At 44.5% G+C, this 25,942-nt stretch overlaps 1 protein-coding gene across 1 annotated transcript in view; it reads left to right on the top strand.

Annotated features, from left to right (window-relative positions):
• The window catches only part of PDGFC (platelet derived growth factor C), a 961,985-nt gene that overhangs the window by 674,668 nt on the left and 261,375 nt on the right, over positions 1-25,942 (top strand). Inside the window, exon 3 of the mRNA XM_069631326.1 lies at positions 12,249-12,429. Within this exon, the coding sequence (XP_069487427.1) occupies positions 12,249-12,429 (181 nt within the window). The remainder of the gene's footprint in view (positions 1-12,248; positions 12,430-25,942) is intronic.

Genomic DNA, 25,942 nt, shown 5'->3' with positions numbered 1-25,942 from the left:
TCTTCATTACAGCGCGCTTCGAAGATTCAGAATTCAGGCATTTCAAAAATGACTACATTATGCTAACCGGATCCCTCTTTCCGTGGAAGCAAGGTCTGATTTGCAGTGATGGATTGCCAATCTTAAGGCATATAAAAAGAGTGCTATTTTCCCTTTGCATCAGATCTATGGTCAGAATACGAATGAAGGCCTGTGGGAATGTTTGCTGGGGCACTATGGTCTCCACAATGGCTTCATTGGCATATAAACCTTTAAGAGATTACTATGGGTTTATTTACGGTATGCAGTTATTCTCATTGTGTGATCACACTATTGGCAGACAATACATTGGCAGTGGCCTACATAAAGAAACTGAGGATTAAAAAAATCCAAGATGCTGTTAAATCTCGCTCCTGGTTTTTGAAATTTGTCTCTGGTTTCGGTTCAAGGTCAGGGCAGAATCCCTCAAAATGGCCCACAATCTTGTGGGGGACAGGTGCTTCCAACATTTGATAGACAGGTGCAACTGGCATATTCAAAGGACGGGGATTTCGAATCATCTGCATTCTAGGGTCTGTTATTAGATGGTTCAGATAATGAACCCACTTAAGCCAGCTCAGACATGGTTTCTGTTTGCTCTGCAATACCAGTGGAGTTTCCAGGGCTCCAGTCAGTGATGAAAGAACATCTTCTGGATCATTCCATGTACCCAATCCTTTAATTCTGTCAGATTATCTAGCATGGCTGATATCGACGGCAGATGGAAATCATCAGACATGTCAAAATCAGCTTCCGACCTCTAGCCTATCAATCAGCTGAGAAGGCTTAGGCCCATTTGTGAATTGATTTGAAGACGTCTTTCAGGTCGTAGATGATTAGCTGAACTAGTATTTTCTACTTCATATTGTACTATCCATATGTATAGGTCTACCATATGCTTTAATTGGTTGATAGATTGGTGGTCTGTGGGTTGTCATCTGTTGATATGAAGGATGCTTAGCGGTATCAACTCATGTGCTCGGTGTCTGTCAGGAGGGTCTCAGAAGTGAGGACATTAAATAAATTGGGCTCTTCATGAATCACATTTTCCTATTTTTAGGATTGACCTTCACTTTATGTTGTGAAATATCTTAAAGGTTATAGGAACCAGACATTTGCATGTCCTGTAATCAAACTTGCATACTAGGACGCCTTGTGCCATGCCATAGAATGTCGATCGCACCTGATGATTATGACAGAGGGTCAGCAATCTATGAATGGCATTTAGGGGAGTATAATCCCTAATTTCTTACACACTCTTATGTGCATTGGTGTTCCCTACATCCACCAGGAATTGTGCCGGTGAGCATTTCTTTTGATTGGTCTGCCCAGGGACATGGCTTGTGGAAGTTGACAAGGTGGATTTGGGTTCTTTCATTACGCTTCGTGTCCTTCCCTAAAGTTTACAATGCTTTCATTTTTATACTGCAGAATGCATAAGATGAAAATAGATGTTATAATGTTCTCCTACTTAGTATTAATGGAATCCAAGCTCACTTTCTAAAGTCTTAGGAGAAATCATCTTTATGTTTTTTTATGTGCCATGGAACTAGACATATTAAATGACCATATCTTCTTCTGTTTTCTGTTCAGTTAACTGGTTTCTTTGTGTACAAGATTCTAGGATTCTAATTTCTTACATTGGGTAAAATATTAAGCATGATAGGTGCTTGCTTTTGAGAACATTACTTATGTCTGGAGACACAAGGAACAGGTTATTCCCTGTGCACGAATATTCTGCCTACAATTGGGTATGCTTTCTCTCACAGGCTAGCAATTCCTAGTTGCTGCCCATCTGTTGGCTGTACTATGGGCTCACACCCAATTAATGTTCTTAATTCTAAGGTATGGATTCATACTTTTCTCTAATTATTGTGTGATTATTTGTTTTTATCCTCTGGTAAAATCCATTTAGGAATTTGTTTGCTAGGATTTTGCTCTCCTAACCCCTTTGTTGACAGACATGCACTCTGGGGCCTCATCACGAGTTGGGCTGTATTCCCAGCTGTAATACCGCCGACTGCAATAGCCCTAGCACCGACCGGTCCCGCTGTATTACTGCCGGATCACGAGTTGGGTGTTAACGGTAAATCCCCATTCCCCATTGGGTCCATTGGATTGAATGGGGTATTTTCAGCGCTAATTATGCGGGCTAATACAGCCGGCGGTAATACAGCCAAAAACAGGGGATTTTCACCTCCAGAGAAAGGCTGGAGGTAAAACAGCCCATTTAGCGCCCAACTCGTGATAGGGCCAGCCCTTAAATGCGGCTGTAATACCGTTACCACCGCATTTAAGGGCTACAGCCCAACTCGTGATGAGGCGAGAGCTTGGCAACCTGATCCAACTTTCCCCATTCTCCAGAGACCTTTTAGTGCACTCTAGTACTAAAATACCTGACAAGATCACCTTGGCACTCAACAATTTTTTCTCAAACTTCACAAAGCTGATACTGCAAATCTACTCAGTTGTGATGAAATACACAACACGACAGATAGTTCAACTTTGCTCTTTTTGAGCTAACCATACAATCAATACATTGGAGAATCAACCTACGCTTACAATGCCTGATTAGTCTTTTTAGCATTGTTACAAAAACCTGTAGTATTCTGGATTCATAGTAAAGATCCTGTGCATGACTTCCTTTGTGTGGGGCAGTAAAGAAATCTTTTACAGAAGATTTCTGTAAAAGTTTTACAGAAATGCATACTGGTGTACTGTAGTAGATCAGTCTGGGCTCATTACCAGGGGATGTTCCGAATTATTACCTTGGCACATTAATAATTGGCATTGTCAAAATAAAAATAAATGTAAACAAATACCTGACTATTAACAGGTACATTCACCGGGGCTAGTCCTGGGGAAACTATGATCATCCTAAAAGACACTGAGTCATGCTGACCTTTCTATGCAAAGTATTGATACTTAAACATTTAACAAAGATTTGTCAATTTTAACCTGGTACCACTGTCATCTACAGTACCTGAAAAAGAACAAAAAGGAGCGTGACCCAGTGTTTTTTTCAGGCATTCATAAGTAGCACTAAAAAGAGAAACACGAAAAATTGTTGAACCCAGAACATCTCATCCCTAGGGTCATCATCCTTCTCACATAAACACGCCGGAAAAAAGACCTACAGTACGATTATGGAGGAATTACCAGAAGTAAATCTGTCATATTTTATTACTGGTATTATCACTCTCTTTCTATGAATCCGCTTAGCTGAAGTAGCCCCTTAAAATATGAGACATGGCTTTACCAGAATGTGCACCCACCTTTACTGTGACATCTATGAGTAACTGTACACCTGAAGTAGCCCCTCGTAACATTAGGTGTGGCTTTCCCAGAATGTGCACCTACTCTTACCATGTCCTCCTTGTGTATCCGTACACACAAGGAGCCCCCGCAACATGAGATGTGGCTTAGCCAGATTTAGCTCCAGGATCCTGCCCGCATGTTGTAACCCTTATGCAGGGTTTTTGCACATTTGTTAGAATGTTAATTTCGCACTTACTGTAACTAGCGCCTAGATGTCTGAGCGTTTTTTGCACGGCTATAAATGCTAAATAAATAAACAACGGGGCTAGCAGTTGAGAAACTTACGCCCCTCTTAGGCCCCATGGAGGTTGAATGATGGCATCCTCAGCGACCCGCTCAACAGGCGTGACACAGGCCAAGATTTGTAGAGATCAAGAGCCCAATGATATAGGTACAAGTTTATCAGGAAAGCTGTTCCCGTAGTGAATGGGGGCTACATCAATAATAAAGGCAGTAGTGATTCAGATACATCAGCTGTAGAGCGACGACCTCGAAAAATAAAGTCAAGTAATGTTTGGTTAGTGGCAGTGATCTTACCTTTGAAGATCGAGGAACAGGGGCCCTCTTGGCTCGGACAGGCCCAGACAGAGGTTGCACAAGACACTTAAAGGGGCCCCTTTGAAGGGGTAGGCATCGCCGGCCGGCTCCCTGATCAGGAAACACAGATAACCCGGGCCTCAGCCAATCTGCCAACTGCAGAGGCAGGTTGATTGGCAGTGAAGGTCTCTGTGACTTCAAAGCCAGGCTGTCAGCCATGTTGGAAAGAGTAGTCCGCTCAATAGGAATAGAAAAACGGCCCTGCAAGGGCTCACCTGCAGCTTGCTACCATGGGCAGGATGTTTCTTCTGTGATGATGTTAAAATAAAGGCCCAGACAGGGGGCCGGCACTGCCCACCGGCTCCCAGATCTGGAAACACAGACAACCCGGGCCTCAGCCAATTTGCTGACTGCAGAGGTGGGCTGGCTGGCTTTGAAGGTCTCTGTGGCCTCAAAGCCATGCCTGTGCCCATGTTGGAAAGAGCATGGTTACTGGGGCATGGTTTGAAAGAATGCAAATGTCATGGCGAATCTCTGGTATACAAGGGATAAGCGTGGGTGAGGTCAATAAGATCTATCCTCGAGTGTCCCCTGTGTGCATGTAAATCGTGTATATAATCAGGGCTCTCCACGTTCAACAAGCACCACACATCCACCACATTGAGTTCCCTCAGTAATTTTGCAAAGCTGAGTGCATTTGTGAAATCTACTGCTCTGGGCAGTAGAGTTTTATCTTTCACTGGGTCTGGTGTCAGGTTGAAGTTGCCCACCATTACCACCTGAAAACCTGCCATCTCTTCTCTTGACTGGGTCACAAATCCCCTCTGATTTTCTTTTGGGCTGTAATATGGGATTAGTGTGAATACAAGCCACAGCAACGTGCCTTTAACCCTGATATACCTGATATACCTCCCGGTGGGGCCATGCAATATCTCTGTGTGGCGGAATGGGATGTTCTTAGCCATGATGATTGCTGCCCCCCCTTTTTGCCCCAGATGAAGCGAAGAACTGTAAGGGAAACTTTTTTATGCAATTGGTTCTCATCTGGCGGGCATACGTGAGTTTCCAGCAGCATAGCTATCACTATCACTTTTCCCTTAAACCTTTGCAGTACCAAATTTGCTTCTCCCTGGGGATCTAAGTGCCTTCAATGTGCAACCTCCAAATTTACCAGAGATAGGTGTCCCTCATCACGTCGATCATTCCTATTCCTTGGAATTGTCTCTCACTCTGCCCCTCAATGCTTTTCTGTGTGTTTTCCTTACCTTCAACTAGATACGCCTCAGTGCTCCATTATCTTCATTGGGTGACTCACAGTCTGCCCTTGCTGACATAATGGTTCCGTCACTGACAAGTTCTCGGCCCAGCAGTTCCCCCTCTTCTCTGACTGACTTTACAGCCCATTTGTTACCCGCATTCGTGAAGAGCAGGCTACCAGGCATAACCCCAAAGGTAGGGCACTTTCTTCTATCGCAGCCAGTTGGTAACTGGTTTGAGTGCTCCCCATCTTGCTAGTGTGGAGGTTGCAAGGTCTTGATAGAGATGAAAAGTAGACCGTCTAAAGATGATATCAGTCTTTGCTCTTTCAGCCACCAGGATTCTTTCCATAGTTGTGTGAAAGTGTACCCGGGAGAGCACGTCTGGCAGGAGCTCTGTTTTAGACGGATTATTGTACCTCATCCGATGGGTTCGGTCCAGCTGCAATTCAGAGTCATTGGGTAGATTCAACATATGGCGAAACGGGCTTTACACGTATGATTGTAGATCAATGTCTGAGATGGACCTGGGAATCCCTCATATTTTAATGTTGTTTTTGCGTGATCAATTCTCTGCGTCCTCCAGTTTTACTTGAAGTCCTTTTGCAACATGATTCCAGCACTGCAATACCCTCTTACAGCTGTTCCATCTCATATGCTTGCTCGCAGGTTGCTGTCTCAGGCTCTTCAATCCGATGTTCTGCCTAATCAAGGCGGTTGTCTATATTCACTATCTTCACCGACAAATCCACAATGTTTCCCTGGATCTCTATCTTGATTTCAGTAAGGAGCTCTTTTTTGATTTTGGTGAGTGACGTTTGCAGGTCATGTTTGGTCACAAGCATGTGTGGCTCCTCTGAAGGGATTGCTGCGATGTGCACCTGTGCCACTACCTCTTTTTTGGCTTTGTCCTGAATCTGGAGCAACAGGCAATGTCTGAAGCTTTAGGTTGCTTGGGTTGTTTTGCCATGTTTACTGTATCATAGGAAGGAGGCAGAAAATGTCTAGCGTCTGGGGGCTAGATCGTCCTTCAGCACCACTTCTCTAGATGAGTCTCACCCTTGCCTTCTGCTTAGAAGGGAGCACTGGGACATATGCGAGGCCGAGCACCCAGAGCTCACAGCCACGGACCAATTGAGTCCTCTGTCAGCGACCCAGCCCAGAGCATGTCTATGGGTGCAGAGTGAAGCCGGGTTGGGTGGTGTATTGCAGCCCCGACCTCTCAGCCAAAGGAGCCTCTCAAGCCCCAACACCTGGCCCGCGAATGCTGCGGGCACCTCCACACTGACGCAGCTGCTCCAGGCAAGTCTCACCTCGAGACAGCAGCGCCCGGCCAGACTATGTCTCGCCACCTCAATAGGCCAAATCCAGCAGTGCGCATCCACCAGTCTCAACATCAGGTCCGGGCTCCCCCTGCTTTCAGACCCGCTCCTCTGCCGGCACTGCCATATTTGGTCCATGTGGCGGAGATCCTTTTGATTGTTTTTCTGCCTGGCCAGGGGCTCCCAGACATCTGCTGCCTCTCCAGTGCTGCAGTGCAATGTTCCACTACTTGCACTTCAGTTCTGCAGGTTAAGGACGCATTCTGAGGGCTCTAGTGGGCTCCAGCCTCCCCGATTCGAGCAGAGGCACTCGAGCCATCTTTCTCCAAGCCTGTCCATGGCACGTCCCATTGCTAGCCATTTCTACTAGTAGGAAAACTTGGTCTAGCTTCTAGTTCGAACCCTTTCTTACCAGTACGATAGAAAGGTACACAGTCCTCACCAGAGTGCTGTAGAAAAATCTACCTAGCAATGACCCTTCATTTGTCCTTAGAGTTGGTGTAGATATAAGGAAACATCAACACCTTCCCACCTTTATCCTCACTTTTTGTTCAGGAAGCTAACTTTAATGCGATTGCTCTCATTTTCGACCTCTGCCCATTTGTGACTTCTTTTCCTGTCTGCCTGCTGCACTCCCTGGCAGTTTCTAAACGATGTCAGTATCCAACCAGACGTCCAGACAATAGCAATCTCCTTGAAATCCTTGCTCTTAATATATTATTTCTGATTGTCTTAAGTAACAGATGTTGAGATCCCCAGCACGTGCACATTGGCTTCTCTCCTTCCATGGTCCTCATGGCAGATGTTAATGTTAATGCTAAAGGATATTTGTACCACACTATATCACCACCAGAGTGGTCCCCTGGCGCTCTGGTGGCTCTGAAAGGGGGAGAGGAGGGTGAGTTAGTGGGAATAAGCTGGAAAAGTGCAAGAGAGCAGTGATTTGCTGTTGGCAGCCTCAGCCCGGTGGGTCCGTTGGCTGGGCTCGGGGTGTTTTACGGTCCGTATTCGTCGTGTGCTGTTGTGCAAGTCTATGTGCGGTTTGTTTTGTTGTTGTAATGTAGTGAAGTTTGTGCAGATTGCTGCGTATTAGGGTTGTGGTTGTGTTTGGTTAGAGTTTGAGCGGTGTATGCAGAGAGATGAGATTGTTAGTGGATTGGTTAGTTCGCCTTTCTGTCCTTGCAATTGTGTCTAGGTGTGACGCTTGTTATCATTCACTATTACATCTGAGGGTGTGGCGCTTGCTAATTTCAAAATTCTGTCTAGATGTGAGGAAGGCTAGTAATCATGATTCCATTTGGGTGTTGCACTTGTCATCATTCACTGTTTCATCTAAGTGGGGCGCATGCGTAACATTCACATTTCTATGTAGATGCGACGCAGGCTAAAGTTATGAGTTCCATCTAAGTGTGGTACATGCTAACATTCATATCGAGAAATCCGTCTAAGCGTGGTACATGCTAACATTCATAATCCTGTCTAGATGTGACGCAAGCTAAATTGAGAATTCCATTTAAGTGTGGTACATGCTAACATTAATAATCCTGTCTAGATGCGAAGAAGACTACAGTCAAAAATTCCATCTACGTGTGGTACATGCTAACATGATGCAACTTTATTAACACAGCCATCACATAATGATGAGTGAAGTTCAACCTCATCCTTTGCTCCTATACTTCCTTTCCAGCGGCTTCTAGGATTAATCCCCTTTGATCCTGGTTCTCCATTAAAAACCGAGTAACTCACTGTGAGTGCAATATTCTCCAGTGTTTTTGTAGTATCTTCCAGCAGGCTAACATTTTTCTTTTAGCCTCGCGAGTTCACTGGCTTCCATTGCATTAGCTGGTTTCACATTAGCCTCAGCACTTTTCGTGAGCGTTTTGCACTGCCGGAAGAAATCAATGCCATTTTGGGGGAGCACTTTCTGTGCTTCTTGGAAGGGACCTTCGTCATTTATGGGCTCAGGTAAGAAGGGGATGAGGATGAGAATCGCTCGCCCATAATCAGTCAAAAGTTTTTTGTATATTTTATTTTTTTTTTTACATATTACCATGTGGCTCTTTGTTTCTGGAGTGGCTGGTTTTCTGATAGCTATAGCCGGTAAGATAGCTCAGTGGGTTGAGCGCTGGCGGCTGCAATGTGTGTGATCTGCAAGTTACAGGTTCGACTCCCAGCGCAGTCAATTCAGCCTTTCATCCTGCTGAGGTTGATAAATGAGTACCAACACCACGGGTTGGGTGATATTGTATGTATATTTGTTATATGTGAAGCGCTTAAGCGTACGTGCTATAAAATAACACATCATTATCAATTGGCCTTGGACGTCTGCTTGCCTTCGCAGTGATTTCGTAATATGGTCCTATACACACTGATATTAACGATACATATGGTGATCCATTCTTGTATGAAATGTATATCACTTTACAGTGATATCGTAACCATATATTTCGTAGTGTACTCAAAAACAATGTTATGTGATGCCACTTCCTGTTTTGCCGAGGGGTGAAAAGTTGTGTTCCATCGCTTCCGGTGATGTCACTTTGGGGTGGGGTCAAATTACATCACTTCCTGTGGTGTCATCGGAGGTCAAGGGTCGTGTGATGTCACTTCCGGCACTCCAGGCATTTCGGTGAAATTACGTCCCTTCAGCGGTCATTGCAAACTATGTATCTCTTGGCTGCTACAGCGATGATGGCGGTGTATGGGTAAGTGTGGATCCTTGAACGGCTGTTTCATATTTCATATTCTTGCCATTGGGATTCGTCCCATTAATGTTTCGCTTGAGTAATTATGAAGATCGTTTATTTGTTTTAGCACTTCAGTAAGTAGGAGCCTACCACTCCCCAAAAATGGAATTGCTTGTAATCCACCTCGATCATTTTGCCAATAATTGCAGCAAACGAAATCCTTCCTCTGGCATGGCGAGTCAGCAGAGTCCCACTGCAGGAGCGAGATGTTTCTGCGGTCGAACCCTGCCGCTTATAAGGAGGCTCGCCTCGCCCATTTCCTTTGTTTTGCCCTTCGCGGGCTTTGGGTTGATTTTGGCGCTGTTCCGCCCCCCCGCACTCCTCCTTCCCAGGGGGGGAGGGTACCCCGTTGTAGGAGGACATGACCCTGCAGCGGTTAAAATGCTGCCTCCTCCATTTTCTTCTGGGCTTTCTCGTCGTCAGCGACAAACATATTCGCTCAAAATATGTCTGTGAATGAGGCAGCAATTATTCTTTGCTATTGCATTGAAAAGAAAACCTTCATTATTGCAGCACCTTCAGACCCAGTGTTATTTTCATGGCCTTGATGATCAAGCGCGCTAACAGTTACTTTACATTGCATTTCCCACCATAAGCATTTCAAACAATCGCCCTTATATTTGCCTGCTCTGTTCGTCCTTCTTTGAATTGTACTTCTGTGTTTCTCCATGCATTTGTTTGTGTACTTTGTAAAGTGCTAAACTCCTCGCATGATAGCTTCAGAGTGCTTGAATTACTCGTGTACAGCGTGTTTCTGAAACAAAGGCGTGACCAGGAGCAGGGTGGCATGCGGCTTAGAATGAAGAAAAGGGCACCTGGAAAGATCCAGCTTCAGAATTGTACTTTGTGCACAGGACTTCGTGGCTGGCTATAGGTGGGGGTGTGGCCTTGTGCAGATGGCCTCTGGAAGGGGCTGCTTGAGATCTGCACCTATGCCAGCATCTAGCTGTTTTTATAGCGCGCCTTTATATCTTGCGGGACGTTGAAGCACTTCAAAACCAGGTGGGAAAGAGAATGCAGAGGTTACAACAGAAAAGATTAGGCGATACGTGGAATTTTTTGGCACTGTTCAAAGTGAGTTTGCACTGCTGAAAAGTGACTTTGCATTGCCGACACAAACCATGATTCATGGAACTGTGCACAGCAAAAATACACTTTGCACAGTTCCATGAATCAGGGTTTGTGTTGGCAGTGCAAAGTCACCTTTTAGCAGTGCAAAGTCACTTTGAACCGTGCAAAAAAATCCAGGAATCGGGCCCTAAATGGGTTTTCTATAAGCACAAAATTGCAAAGTATTCAAAGGTTCACTGGGAATTGACCCCCTACCTTGGCTGCATTAAAAGGAGAAAGAAAACAGCTGCCTTTTGGTTGGACAAATTAAATATTTGAATTTACCAGTAAAGCGTGCACATCTCTCAGAGGCATGTAGGGTTTGTAGCTGAGCGGCAACGTGCTCGCCTTGAAACACGACGACACGAAGCAGCACAGGTTCGATCCGGGTCCGCGCTTAGAAACCTCTGGTTAATAAGCGTGTTATAAATACACAACTAAGACAACAAATTCCTGGAACAGCGCCTCGTTGCCTCCGGGCTGTGTGAGCGCTTTAAAAAGGCAAATAAAGATAACGTTGTAATATTTCTTAAAGTTACCTTGGTGCATTTCAATACTGCCTAACTCGCAGGATATATAGTTATTTGTGGAGCTCTTAAACGGAAGTGCATTAGGCAGATTCCAGCAGTGGGTCTTTACGGGTGTCTTATTATCAACAGACAGTCTTGAGTTTCGCGGTTTCAGGCAAGTCTCATGCCTTCTGAGAGGTCATTGTTGCACTGAGTTGTCTGGTCCCTGATTCTTGCATTCCAGTTTCAGGATTAGAAGGCGACTGTGCAGGTGAGCGAGCTGAGCAGAGTGCTCTGTAGGGTTGGTATCATGAGATGTTGTGTTTATAGGCAATATGGTGTGGAGACTTCCAGGAATTTGTGTGCAAGGCAGAGTGTCTTGAAGGAGATCCTGGCCGGCAATGCAAGGCAATGTAAGCTTTTGCGTTTGTTGGCAACCAATGGACATTTCCATGAGCTAAATAAAGATGAGCCTATCGGGGGTATTGTGAACATATTACACCCTTTTGACTTGATAGCAAGGGAGGCTAGCACATAGAGTGTTGCACTAAGCCAGCCTTGAGTTTTTACGAGCCACCCTACCACAATTCAATCGTTTTCTTTTGGTACTGAGGGTAGGATTTTTTGAGGCATTTCCTTTGAGAAAATGCTGATTTGACCTCGGTGCCAACCTCTGAATTCACCCTGAGGGAGGCATCCCAGTTGACGCCTAGATTGTGCACCTTTTCTTTAAGTGGTATTTCTTCAAAGGAGATCAGAGGGGCTCTTAAAGAGAGAGGATGCTTATTTGAGTGTGCGAGCTACACCAAGGACTAGGCTTTCAGTTTCAGCCCTGGTTTAGGCATTGTAGACTCCTCTACTTCTCCATGACTTCAGGTGCATTTGACAGGATGAAAAAATTGGTCTCTCTGTTTCATGACCCTCAAGAAGATGTGCGCGCCTTTGGCGTAAAAGTGGAAGAGTCGTTGTTTGCGTAAGTCTATGAACGCAGCATAAATCAGTGAAAAGTCAGGAGCGCAAGCACATAGGGCCTCTGCAAACAGGTTGAAGTAAATATCCATGCCGCCCACTTCTGAATGATGTGAAATCTGTTTTGTTGACATAAAGGCACCTCTAAACCGAGTCTATTGACATACCCCAGATTATCCCTGAAAACCGTGCAGCGTTGTAGGCCAGGGCACCGCTTCCAAAGATGCACTTTATTCTGATGAGGTATTAGTACTTCTTGCATGTGTGTAATCCATTGCAAGCATGACACGTTTATCAGATATGTCATCTCAGGGTGACTGGGAATATTCAGTGCGCTTGCCCATAATCTTCTCCGTGCAATCTAGATATTATTATTTGAGAGACCGCAGCGCACGGTTTCCCCCATGCATGCAGTTGGTTATGCTTCAGCGCTAATGCTGGCTTCTTCTTGGCTCTCCCTAGGTATGACTTCATCGAGATCGAGGAGCCCAGCGATGGCACCATCATTGGCCGCTGGTGCGGCTCCAGCAGCGCGCCGGGCAAGCAACTATCGAAAGGCAACCAGATCCGGATCCGCTTTGTCTCCGATGAATATATCGCTTCTGAGCCCGGCTTCTTCATTCACTACAACCTTCTCATGCCAGTAAGTGAAACCTTCTCTGGGCTCTGGGAACGTCAGACCGGCCGGTAACCCGAGAGCTCGGTATCGGTTACCATGTGCTCACTAGAAAATAAAGGGTTAATGAAAGATAAACAATCTTCTGTGTGCTCACGTTGCCATTTTGTCTCTGCATCATAACTTACCGAGGGAGTGCTCCTGTGGGGGACATTGTGAAGAGGGGGGCGGTGGCCAAGGTGGAGCGCGTTCAGTCAGAAAATCGAATAAAGCCTCCATTTTTAATTCATTGCATCATAAATGCCTGGGTGGCTAAAGTAAGTATTTTGCAAGCTCAACGCAACTTCTTGCTTCAGCAATAAGAAACGCGATTCTTCCGAACGTATTGGGAAACCATGCCCAGAATGGCATATCTTCCCCAGTCGGCGGATGTGTTTACATTACGAGTGCATGTGCGAGTCACTGCACACAGGAATCCAATCCCATTACCAAACTTCGGGACGCCACGGTCAGCACTTCTCAGCCACTGTTCTGTTCCTCGATCAAAAGTGTGCCCCTCTGTCCTTGGGATTTACGATACGCGTACACCACTAGCACATGTCTTTGTGTAATCACAACCTTGACACATTTCTTTTTTATACCATGTCATTGCTCCTAACCTGGGCTCTTGAAAGCCAGTGGTAGGAAGGAAGCGTGATGGGTGTGTTGGTGGTTCGCAGCGGCCCTTAATGCGGTCACCACGGTATCTAATGAGAACGCCTGCTTAATAACACCACAATTTTCAATACATAGATTCCTTTGTAGTGACGCTTTTTTTATTTTTATTTATTTAATATACTTTCAACTGATGTTAATGTTAATGTTAAAGGATATTTGTACCGTGCACTATCACCACCAGAGTGGTCCCCTGGCGCTCTGGCGGCTCTGAAAATGGAGAAGGGGGTGAGTTAGTGGGAATGAGCTGGAGAAGTGCAAGATAGCAGTGATGTGCTGTTGGCAGCCTCAGCCCGGTGGGTCCTTTGACTGAGCTTGGGGTGTTTTCTGTTCGGTAATCGTCGTGTGCTGCTGTGCAAGTCTATGTGCGGTTTGTTTTGTTGTTGCAGTGTAGTAAAGTTTGTGCGGTTTGCTGCATTAAGGCTTGTGGTTGTGTTTGGTTCGATTTTGAGAGGTGTATGCAGAGGAGTGGAGTTGTTAGTGGGTTGGTTATTGATTCATGATTGCACACTTGGTCCAGGCTAGGCAGGAGAGTAATATATCAGTCATTGAATTGCTTTCCTATCTAGATTTCCCTCTATGTGTGCACATGCTAACATTTACAATTCTATCCAGATGCGGCGCAGGCTAGGTTGAGGATTCCAACTAAGTGAGGCACATGCTAACATTCACAATTCCATTTAGATGTGGCGCATGTTAGGCTATAAAATTCCCTATATGTATGCACATGGTAACATTCACAATTCCATCTAGATGTGGCCCATGCTAGGCTAAAGAATTCCCTCTATGTGTGCACATGCTTTCATTCACAATTCCATGTAAGGTGTGGCATGTGCTAACATTCACAATTCATCTAGATGCGACGCAGGCTAGGTTGAGGATTCCAACTAAGTGAGGCACATGCTAACATTCACATTACGACCCAGGCGGTAAGGGGTTTACGGCAGCGTAAACAGCGCCGACCCTTACCGCCTGAGTACGAGGTCCCTTAGCGCCATGGCAGATTTAACACCTGCTTTTAGCAGGTGTTAAAATCCATGGCGCTAAGGGACCATGGAGTTAATTACACCACCGTAATTTACGGTGGCGTAATTAACGCCTTCCCCACTCCCATTATGCCCTATGGGGCAAAAATGGGAATGGGGAAGGGTAAATGGGGATTGGGGACTTACCGCCCCGCCAAGGTCGGAATGGGGCGGTAGGTCCGCCAACCACCATGGCGTAAACGTAGTTTACGCCATGGTGGTAAAGTCACGGCCCAGGCGGTAACTTACCGCCTGGGTCGTAATGAGGCCCAATTCCATTTAGATGTGGCGCATGTTAGGCTATAAAATTCCCTCTATGTATGCACATGGTAACATTCACAATTCCATCTAGATGTGGCGCATGCTAGGCTAAAGTATTCCCTCAATGTGTGCACATGCTAACATTCACAATTCCATCTAGATGTGGCACATGCTAGGCTAAAGAATAACCTCTATGTGTGCACATGCTAACATTCACAATTCCATTTAGAAGCAACGCAGGCCAAAGTTAAGAATTCTAACTAAGTGTGGCGCATGCCAACATTCACATTTCTATCATTTCTATCAGAGTTCCAGTATATACAATATCAAACATTATGACACAAGTCACATTAAAATCAGATAAGCAACGTATCATATCATACGTAAAAAAAGAGCAATAAAGCACAATTCCAATAGGAAGATAAAAAAGTAAAAATAGTTTGGGTTTAAACTGCATATTTCTCACGCAAAGCGCATAGAAGAATGTTTGCTTATTGTCTTTAATCTTAATCCAGAGAATAAGCATCTGTGATAGACCAGTGATTTAAACAAGGGAAAAAGTGCATGTACTCGACAATATAGGCTTTAAGTATGTGAAAGGCCTTAAAGGTGCTCTCTCGCCGGGACACAGCTGAGATTCACTGACGCATTTCAGTTAATCTCACACTGCCTGCTACATTTTCCAAGTAACCCATTTGTCTCACTTTCTATGTGTGTCTCACTCTTCCTGTCTCATTCTCTCTTTAGACACATTTCTATGTGTCTCTGTCCCCACACTCAGACTCCAGTCACGTCCTCACACCCTCTTTAAAGGAATGGTCCGGTAAAAAATGTTTATTGTCCCTACGGGTCGGCCATGTGTTTTTCAGCCTAAATCGCTCGATTTTAGAAAAATTTCATATGGACCTTACCTGGGTTTTCGTCCATTAAACGCACGCGAAAACAGCCACCAGGGCGCTGTCATTTTGTGATAATCCTATCACTTGCCCCATCGCCCTGGCTGACCTGTTTTTGCGGCACTAAATCATATCCCCCGCCCCTGAGCCTGACATTATCAAAACATTCATATTCCCCGCCTCTCTCCGTGACGTTACTGTGCTGCGTAGGCAAACGTGCCCAGTCGTCTTCTACGCGACTTCACACAGAACCCGGAAACCAACACGGATCAACTCACAACACAGCGTGCCAAAATTCGGAATATGAAACTGTACTTTAAAAAGCAAACAGCAACACGGTACATTTGGTAAAGTACATTTATTTGACATTAAATGTTTAGAGAATATTCAGCAATTGGCATATTAAATCGGAATGGAATTTTTTTTCTTTTCTCTCGATCCGCAAATCCTCTAAAGTTTGTCGTGAGTCACGCGCTGTTCCTTTATGGTAAACAGGGTGTTGGTTTTTGTTAAAAGAAGCACTTTGGACGAATGGTGAACCGCAAGGCTGTTCCATCAACTAGGCACTAGGCCACTGTAAAGGTTGATATGTTGCTTCTAGCCGCTAGTAATGCATAAGTGCATATGGGCCCTTGGCGATTGTCCCATAAAATGGTCAATGTTGTGCAGTTATTTACAAGAAGCTGCAGCTGGCGATTAAAAAATCCGTCGCCCGGGGTCTGGAATAGGTGGCAGTAGCAGTATGGTAGGATGTACCTGTTTAGAAAACATAAAAATTGAAATTAGTCTCACCAGCCAATCTTTATTACTGTTATCCATTTTATTTATCACGGCCGAGCTAAAACTATTTGCTTGTGAGGATAGTGCAATGGAGTATGTTCGGCTCCAAAAGCAATGCGAAATCTAACGAAATAAATCGAGGTAAACACACAATGTAATGATTTTTTAACGTTGAACCACTGAGAAATGACTGTTTGTCTACATGCGTGTCGAATGGGCACATGCATGCCCATGTGCCCGGTAGAAAGACGATCCCACAAATGTTTTACTTGCACTTCATTCATTCTTCATTCCGGTATAAAAGTGTCGAAAGAGTTATTTACATTATATTTGCCATTTCCATTGTGTCTCTGCGTAATGCAGTCCGTAAATCCCACTGTGTTCGTGCCAACGATTTTTCATATACTGAACTAACATGAAACTCGTGTAGTTTCAGAATTTTCAGCCTTATCAACTCTTACGTTATTGCACCCCTCCTTCAAATGAAGTCCTTTCGGCATGGTCCCCGTCTCTCAAGGTCAAAAAACAATAGAACCTTATACTGCCAGTGCGAGTCGTGGGCCTCTCCAGCCGCTGACCTTCACTCTGCATGAGCATACACTCTTACTTTGCAACATTCCGTGTAAAGCCATCTGTGAGAACTTGAATTTTCGACTCCATCTTTGTACTAGGCCTCAATGTGCAAATGCGAACTGGCTTCTCTCCCATCTGCAACGCCTCGCTTGGCGTGTTCTAAGGCCCCCAATTTTGTCCTCATTGTCCGCGAGCTTTGCAGCCCTAGAGAACCATAACTATGGAGACATTGACTTTTTGGGGGAAGGTCAGGTCAAGTATAAAGTACCCGAGGAGTTGAGTTGAAAGTGAAAGTTATTGTTTGCTTGTTTTATTATTTGCAATGCGCAAGCCTCGCCTCAGTTAACAGTGCGCAGCATTTACATGAGATTGCGAAACTTAGTTACAGCAACAAAAATATATACATACACATATTCACAAGGTCAGCAATATGAGGTGAATAGAGAGAGAAGTCAAAGATGACACCCATGTTGGTCACCACCCAGGATGGTGAATGGAGGGGTTAGGGTTGGCATACTTTGTCTGTACACTGTACAATAACATTTCTTTCAAAAAGACAATCAGATTATAATGATTTAAACCGGGATTTGTACTTCTCAACAAGCTCTGCTTTTCGGTGGACATGGCACAGTGGCAATGTTTGGTGGCAATGCATCAGTGCTATGCACAGAAACGCTCAAAATTCCATGTTTGTGCTTTAACAAAGTCGAACTCCATTTCCTCATATACTGGTTTCCCCACCCATTTCTTACTTCTTTTTGCAAAGGCCGTAGTGTAGCGAGGCATCCCTACATTTCCCTTAGTCCTAGATTGTTCACGGCACACATTCTCGTAATGGGCCAGGACCGCTAGTAGAGTCCTATGTTTCATGCACTGTATGCCGAAATGCAATCGCTTTGGCCTGTACTTTAGGCACATATTGTGGAACACCTCCAAACCTCCTTTGTGACAGAATTCTGTCAGTCCCCTCAAATCTCTTGATAGAGTTTTATCGAAAACAATCTTCTCAATGGCTTTGTGTGTAGGTGAAGATGGAACCAACCACTTCTTCTTCCATGCCTCCTCTGTGGAGAAAGTGCCATGTTCACATTGGTGGAAATGTTGGTTTTCTGTTCAGCGGTGAACGTTGGTACAGTGGTGCATCAGTGACTGCCATTTTTCAAGTAGGATTTCCACTGACCCTTCACAAGTTTTGGAGCTTCACCAAAGATGGTTGCTGATAGACTGGGACCACTGTGAAATACTTTCCAAACCTTTTTTTTCCCCTGCAGCCGAGATTTTCTTATTGATTGATTTAGCAAGATGCCATACGTCAAATTTATGTTTAATATGTGGGAACTGCTCTCTCATTGTCTTGGCTATTGAAATGTGTCTGTCCGTGGCTATGAGGTCGATGTGCATTCCCCTCGATTGTAGATATTCCAATGATTTTATAAATCCTAGTTTCTCCATGGCCACTGAGGATTTACATTGGGACACCTGCACGACCACCGAACTCACCATTTTTTTTACTATCCATGTCCTGAAAGTGGTAGGTGAGTACTTGGCAGAAAATCCAGGGCTGTCGCACTGTCCATCGCCGGCTAGCCTGAATAGTTTGCTTTCGAATGTACTTTCTAGAGACAATTGTTCAATTTTCCAAGCATCACTAATGGCCGGAAACAGATAATCATGTTGAAATTTGTAGTACTGAGTTTTAGAAATGAAATGGAGTCCCACAAACTGAAAGAAAGTATCTAACTTTCTAAAACTTGACCCACTAAAAAGTGAGGCAGCTGCACACAGTAGATTGCCTGCTGGCAGTTTCCCCAGCGTCGGTTGTGCAGACCATGCAAACGTATGATTTAATATACAGGCGGCATGTATTTTGACGTTACTGCCTTGTGTTTGACGAGTCACATGAATCAATGGCTCCCCACATACTTCCCCTCCAACTGAATGCCCACATTTCAGCGTCGGTGAATACTGCTGCTGGTTCATTCTGTGTCATTTTAACATCTGTTACTTCAACATTGATGGGAGAACACAACAATGTCGACAGCTTTTTGGGTGGCATTTTTTTTGTTGGTGGAGATTGTGTGAATTGATCGGCGACTACTTCAGAGCTATCTTCAATACATACAGTATCATCATCTTGTGGTGGTGCAGTCGCACTATAGCAATGGTCCAATAAAACTTTACTGGATTCTCCGGACACATTCAATTATGTTCTGGCCATTGGACATAAGCATCTCGAGTCTCAACACGCAGCGTCTGAATTAATAGTTCCTCCATAGTGTAAATGGTCTGGCAAGAAACATCTCTCATTTTCTTCATTGTCTGTGTATGTATAGTTCGTACACCCACGGGTAATTAGAGGACAGATTGGAAACTCAAGATACAGTATAGTACAATTGACAGGAAAAAAACATAATATAGTCCCCAGCACAAAACAATTTCTAAAAATATGAACTGTTTGTAACTAACCTTATTTTTGTTTCTTTTCCTTGCAACTTTCTTGACTCGAACTTCAACATCTGCACGCTGTCGCTCCGATTCGTATCCGCGTGTATCCCCTTCCTCTTGCGCTGCAACGACTATCATTCCAGGATCCGCATAGACAGCACGGAATGACGCTCCACCGACTCCCTGAAATATAGTACTTTCATTACTATGGATCACAATATTGAAAACATAAAACGCACTTCAGGACGACCACACAGGTACATCTCAATAGCTAAACACGAATGAAAAATTGTATAAAACAATCAAACGACAAGTATTCAAGCTCTGATGATTTAGTTTGATGCAACTTTCAGTATCCATACCTCGGGCTCCGCATAGACTGCCATGTTTGGTTATATTGGAGAGGACCCTTCAGCAACTCCCTGAAACACAGTACCTGCATTAATATGGCTTCAATATTGTAAACATAACACACTCTTGGGGTCGATGGCACAGGTACATATAAATAGATAACCACAAATGATGCATTGTCAAAAAGAATCAGTGGATATCTAAATCTGATCCAATTTAATAGATGTTTTCTCCGATTTCTTTACATCTGCATCATCTACATGGGATGTTGTGATTGTAGAGGAAGTTCCGTCGTCTCCCTGAAACACAGTACTTGCATTAATATGGCTTCAATATTGTAAACATAACACACACACTTGGGGTCGACGGCACAGGTACATATAAAGAGATGACCACAAATGATGCATTGTCTAAAAGAATCAAGGGATATCTAAATATGATCCGATTTAATCGACTTATTTCTCCGATTTATTTACATCTGCATCATCTAAATGGGAGGTTGTGATTGTAGTGGAAGCTCCGTCGTCTCCCTGAAACACAGTACTTACGTTAATAGAGAAGAAAGCATAGCAAATGGAATCGCGTTATATGATCACGCTCGATGGAGCTGTCAGTATCCCTACCTCGTGCTGCTGAAGAATATCTATGGATGGTGTAAATGTAGTTCACACTTCCGAAAGCTTTTGCGCCGATTCATATACGCATGGTCCCGCTTCCACTTCCCCTGGAATTACTTGAATGTCAGGCTCCGCATCAAGTGTAAGGGTTGACGCTCCATCAACTGCCTGAAACATAGTACTTGCATTAGTAAGGATTACAATATTGAAAACATAACACACACTTGGGGTCGACCGCACAGGTACATATCAATGGCTAACCACGAATTAAACATTGTGTAGAACAATCAAACGACAGGTATTCCAGCTCTGATGATCTAGTTCGATGGAGCTGTCAGTATCCATACCTCGTGCCGCTGAAGAACATCTAGGGATCTCCCTGAAAGATAGTACTTGCATTGGTATGGATAACACTAATTATAACTGAAAACAAACACCAGTGGATGATAACTAAGGTGTAAATCAATTGGAAAGCACTAAACAAACATTCGGTAAAATAATTACACGATACATAAAAACTATTGCTTGACATGCATAAAACAAGTGTGTAGCGGAATAGCCAAGTAAGATTACCTGATACGCGCTAGAAGTGGTTGATAACTGCGAGCACGTCATGTAGAATGTTCTTGCTTCAGATTCAGTGGATAGTCAAGCAGTTGTAAAGGTAAATTATTGTTTGATAATGAAATGCCAATATTAAAAATTGCCATGTAAGGCGACGGAATACTTGAGAATAATGCTATTGAAAATGCGCAATATATGACAGTTCCCTTTGCCCATAAATAGATTTTGTTTGTGGGTTATGAAATCGAAAAAGAATATATTGATAAATGTCATTATCCAAAAAGCTATAGACTCATATCAATGTCGAAAGTATTACAAGGGACACAACACCTAAAATATCAATTAATCCATTTGGTTACCTACACACTACCACAAGGCCTAAAGCTAAATCCGGACACTTGACTCACCAGTGGCGGAATATGGACGAATAGAGTGGGAATAGCGTTTGCGAGCAATTTTCGTGTCGTTCGCCGTTTATTGTTCTTTGTTACCCAAGATGTGGAGTACATGTTCGCGGAAAAGTGCTGGCTGCAGATGCGGTATCGAGCACCCCTCTTGTCCTCTAAGACTTTTTGGACTCTACTTTCCAGCTCAACCAGTGGATATATGCAATGTCTGACCTTTTCTCTTATTCGATCAACAGTTTTCGGGAATACATGCATTGTAGTGCCTTCAGATTTAGCATGGGTCTTCAAAGGGCAAACGCTAATCGAACAGGCAGGCATTGTTGAAAATTCTGAAAAGTAAATATCGACATTATTATACAATCTTGATGAATAAAATTGTGATACAAAAGTAAATGAACCATACAATGTTCAATGCAAGGTTTGTTTTGGTCGCCGGAACTATACCAGTTCATCATGTGCGGCTTAGTATTTACATAAATTGCAGAAATGTATAAATGATTTGACTAAACTTTGAACATGTGACTCGTCCCTTGGATGTTCTGTCTTGCACGAGAAGGAAACATACTTACATTATAGACTGGACCCCCGAAGGATGCAATTCGATGACAATTGACACAGTTGAAAATAAATAGATCTATTGATAGCATAACAATTGAAACTCAAGTCAATAGCAATGAGACCAATGAACATAGCACTATTGAGTATTCTACTCGCAAATAGATATACATTTAAAAATCAACGAAATATGACTAGGATACATGGCTTTACCCTGACCAACAAACAGTTGGATTCAGCAAGCCGAGAAGTATGTTGCAGGAGAACAGGTAGATGGCCACAGGCAGCACACTGACGAGTTTGCTCGAAGCGGTCACAGAACTTCACGGATAGCACGACAGCGAGCAGATCAGCATAGATCTCAGTGGTTCTCAGGTAGCACGTTCAGGAGTTGACTTGCAAAGCACAAAGATGTTCTCATGAGACATATCAAGTGGTTTATAAAGTATTAGAAACAGGAGTGTGTTTGTGAATGTATGTAGTGGTATTATGTGGTTTGCCGGTGGCTGGCCAGCGTGAGGGGGGGGGGGTCCTGGCCGGACACACAGGGTCTGAGGAGGCCATGTGAGCAATGACCCCTGGGCGTGGGATACCTTTTGAAGTGTACATGGTGTTTGTCACCTTGGCCGTTCGCGCCCCTGACAGCACACCATGGCAGTGCTCATCCCCGGGTGCAAACTTCCTTTAATAGGGGAGGGGGTGGATGGATGGGCCGGTGGGCGTGCAGACAAGGCACAGGAAGACTGCTGAATGGAGACACACTTATGTGGATTGCAAGTGGGCGGCCAGCATCAGGCGAGGCCTGCCTCAAGACACGGGGTCTGAGGAGGCCATGTGAGCAATGGCCCCTGGGCGTGGGATACCTTTTGAGGTGTACATGGCGTTTGGCACCTTGGCCGCTTGCGCCGCTGACAGACCCCTATGGCAGCGCGCATCCACTGGCGCGAACCGCCTTTGATAGAGGGGTGTGGGATGGATGGGCCTGGGGCGTGCAGATAAGGCACAGGAAGACTGCTGAATGGAGACACACTTATGTGGATTGCAGGAGGACGGCCAGCGTCAGGCGAGGCCTGCCTGGAGACACGGGGTCTGAGGAGGCCATGTGAGCAATGGCCCCTGGGCGTGGGATACTTTTTGAAGTGTACATGGTGTTTGGCACCTTGGCGGTTTGCGCCCCTGACAGCACACCATGGCAGCGCTCATCCCCGGGAGCAAACTGCCTTTGATGGGGGGGGGGATGGGCCGGTGGGCGTACAGACAAGGCACAGGAAGACTCTTGAATGGAGACACACTTGATTCATTTAAAAAATCGAAACAACCGTTGTTAAAATATATGTGGTGTTTTATTTTGTTTCTTATTTTGATGGCACAAAAATACAAAACTTTACATATTGTACAAGTCAGTTTGCAGCACAGCGAAGGAAAATCCCCTGTACTGACTGCTGTCACCCGGGAAAGTTTGTCTTATGGCACGAACGGCACAGGCGGGTATTACTCTTCGAACGCGGTGTCCAAGCCTCCCGTGAAGCCACCATGCAAAGGAACGATAGGCCACCAGCCTGTACCACCTGTGAAAAAGAATGATGCAAACTTTTTAAATGACCAAGATAAGTTTATTAAACGTTTGTTGTCAATGACAATTCTTGTAACTAATGGCATTCTGCTCGGACAAAAGCTATATTTATTTATATTTTATTTATTTTAATTCTTATAAAGCGCCAACATGCCCGTAGGCCTCAGGGCGCACATAGAAACTTAACAGGACAGACAAACATATAGAGAAGCCTGTATAGAGCAGAGAAGGAGCAAGGTCAAGGTGTTATTCCATGTTGAAGAAGTGGGTTTTTACGGCACGTTTGAATACGGAGTAGTTCTGAATCTGCCGCATCTGGGCTGGAAGTTTGTTTCAGAGCAAGGGTCCCTGTGCATCAAGAGTTGTGCCTCCAAATTTAGCTGTCCTAATTTTGTGCTGTTTGAGAATAATGGCCATGGATGACCAAAGGTTCCTAATGTTTGGCTTAATGCTTATACGGTCTGACAGGTAGGTGGGACTGCTGAGACTGAGGCATTTATGAGTCGTGGTTAGTATCTTATGGGTTATCCGGTGTTTAATGGGGAGCCAATGAAGTTTTTTCCTGAAGGTGGAAATGTGTGTGCGACTGGAGTGAATGAAGATATTGCGCACAGCATTATTCTGAGCCACTTGTAATGATTGGATGTTGAGAGCTGTGTTGCCCGCTAGGAGGCTGTTACAGTAATCCAATCTAGAACTAATTAGTGCGGTGGAAATAAGAGCGCAGTTCTCTTGTGATATGAATGGGCGAATATACCCTATTCTCTTGTTTATGAGACCACAGCTTGATTTGATGCTGGAGACGTGAAATTTCATTGAGAGATCTTCGTCAAGAACAACTCCCAATGTCTCAACCTTCTTCTGAACGAGAATGGTGTTATCAGCAATATGGAAGCTAGCATAATCGGGATCTAGTTTTGCCCTAGTGTTTTTAGATGCCACAATGAAAATTTCAGTTTTTTTATCATTAAGGGCAAGAGAATTGCAGGCCAGCCAGTCTTGTATAGCTTTGTATATTTTGTTGATGGTTGCAGAATCACTGCTATAAAGGCCACTCAGCTGTATAACCACTTGAGTATCATCGGCGTAGTTCGTATATTGCACGCCTAGTTTGTTTAAGCGGTCAAGAAGAGGACGAATGTATAGATTGAAAAGCAAGGGCGATAGACAGGAGCCCTGCGGAACTCCGCATGTCTGAGCAATTGGAGCAGATTGGCTATCGCCCACGCAAACCCTTACCATTCTGGGACCCAGAAAGGAGGCAATCCATCTGGATGCATTTGCGAAGCACTTGGCGACCTCTCCGAGTCTTGACACCAGTAAGCTGTGATAAACTAGGTCGAAGGCTGCGGAGAGGTCAAGTAACATGAGCAGGGCAGCTTGATTATTATCAGCTATGCTAGCTAAGGTCGATTTGAGATCTAGCATAGCTGTCTCAGTCCCATGACGTGCCCTATAGCCCGACTGACGGGTGCCCATGATATTGTATTATCTATCTAGACACTCCACATTATTGAACGACTTTCATGCGTTACAATAATATGTAGATGTAATTTTGGATACAGGAGATGACCATGAAATAGTAGTGGCAACACAAGCAGAGTATACTTACTCGGATTATGAGGACGAACAGTTGCGCGAAGTTCGTGCATAAGCACCATCATTATCCTCAACACGAACTGGGAGAGGCAGGCTGCCCTGAAGTCTGGCAGCTCGGTGATGCATTGCGGCCGCGGATCACCTTCCGAAATGTAGGGCACGCATCCCGAGTTTTCACAGCAGCAGCAGTTCTCGTCCTCGGTTGGCATTAGCTCGCACTGATTGCATGTGCACCAGGTGGAAACACCGTCCATGCGACTAGGTCCAGTGTCTTCATCCGTTGATTCATCCTGCCAACTGCCGTCCGAAGCCCCATCGTTTTCACTTGTTTCCCTTTCCAGTAGTTCCTCCTCGGTATACTCGGGCTCGTACATGTAGGGCATTATTGTAGCCATTGTGTGGTAAACAATCTCAAATAATTTATAGCGATTGTACAGGTGTTCACACGGGCTACAAGCGGCAAAGGTAGCTGACCAGAGCACAGAAACAAGTCACAGAATACTCAAAGTAACACAGAGAGAGGAATGGAATCGAAAATCTGCTGCTGTGTGTTGTAAAACGGTCTGTTTATACTTATTGAGGAAAGAGGCGTCTTGCCATTTCCATGGCAACACGTCATTAGCTGAAGCGCAGCGATTGTTGACCCGAGACATGATTTGGTGTTGTGAAATGGGCGGTACGCGTCTGCTGATGACAGGCTCAGAGGCGGGGGATATGATTTAGTGCTGCAAAAGCAGGTCAGCCAGGGTGATGGGGCAACTGATAGGATTATCACAAAATGGCAGCGCCCTGGTGCCTGTTTTCGCGTGCGTTTAATGGATGAAAACTCGGGTAAGGTCCATAGGAAATTTTTCTAAAATCGAGCGATTTAGGCTTAAAAACACATGGCCAACTCGTAGGGGCAATAAAAAAATGTTACCGGACCATTCCTTTAACTCTGCAAGTCTATTTTTTTTTAGCCTGGGCCTTGGAAGCATGTCACTTTAAAACATCTGATTCCAACCAACATCTCACTATAATGGTTTACTAGTAAGTCATTATCCTTCAATTTGATTATGTCACCTTAATGCAAACATCTCTCAAAAACACTTATCAATCACAGAGTGATTGCGTCGTGTTTTGACACCAGTCTTGTGATGTACAAAAGATGACAGGCTTTGAGAATGCCCAGTGAGATTAC

The sequence above is a fragment of the Ambystoma mexicanum genome, chromosome 6q (assembly GCF_040938575.1).
Source record: "Ambystoma mexicanum isolate Mex_15411 chromosome 6q, UKY_AmexF1_1, whole genome shotgun sequence".
Classification (NCBI taxonomy): Eukaryota; Metazoa; Chordata; class Amphibia; order Caudata; family Ambystomatidae; genus Ambystoma; species Ambystoma mexicanum.
This window is presented reverse-complemented; position numbering and strand designations above follow the sequence as displayed.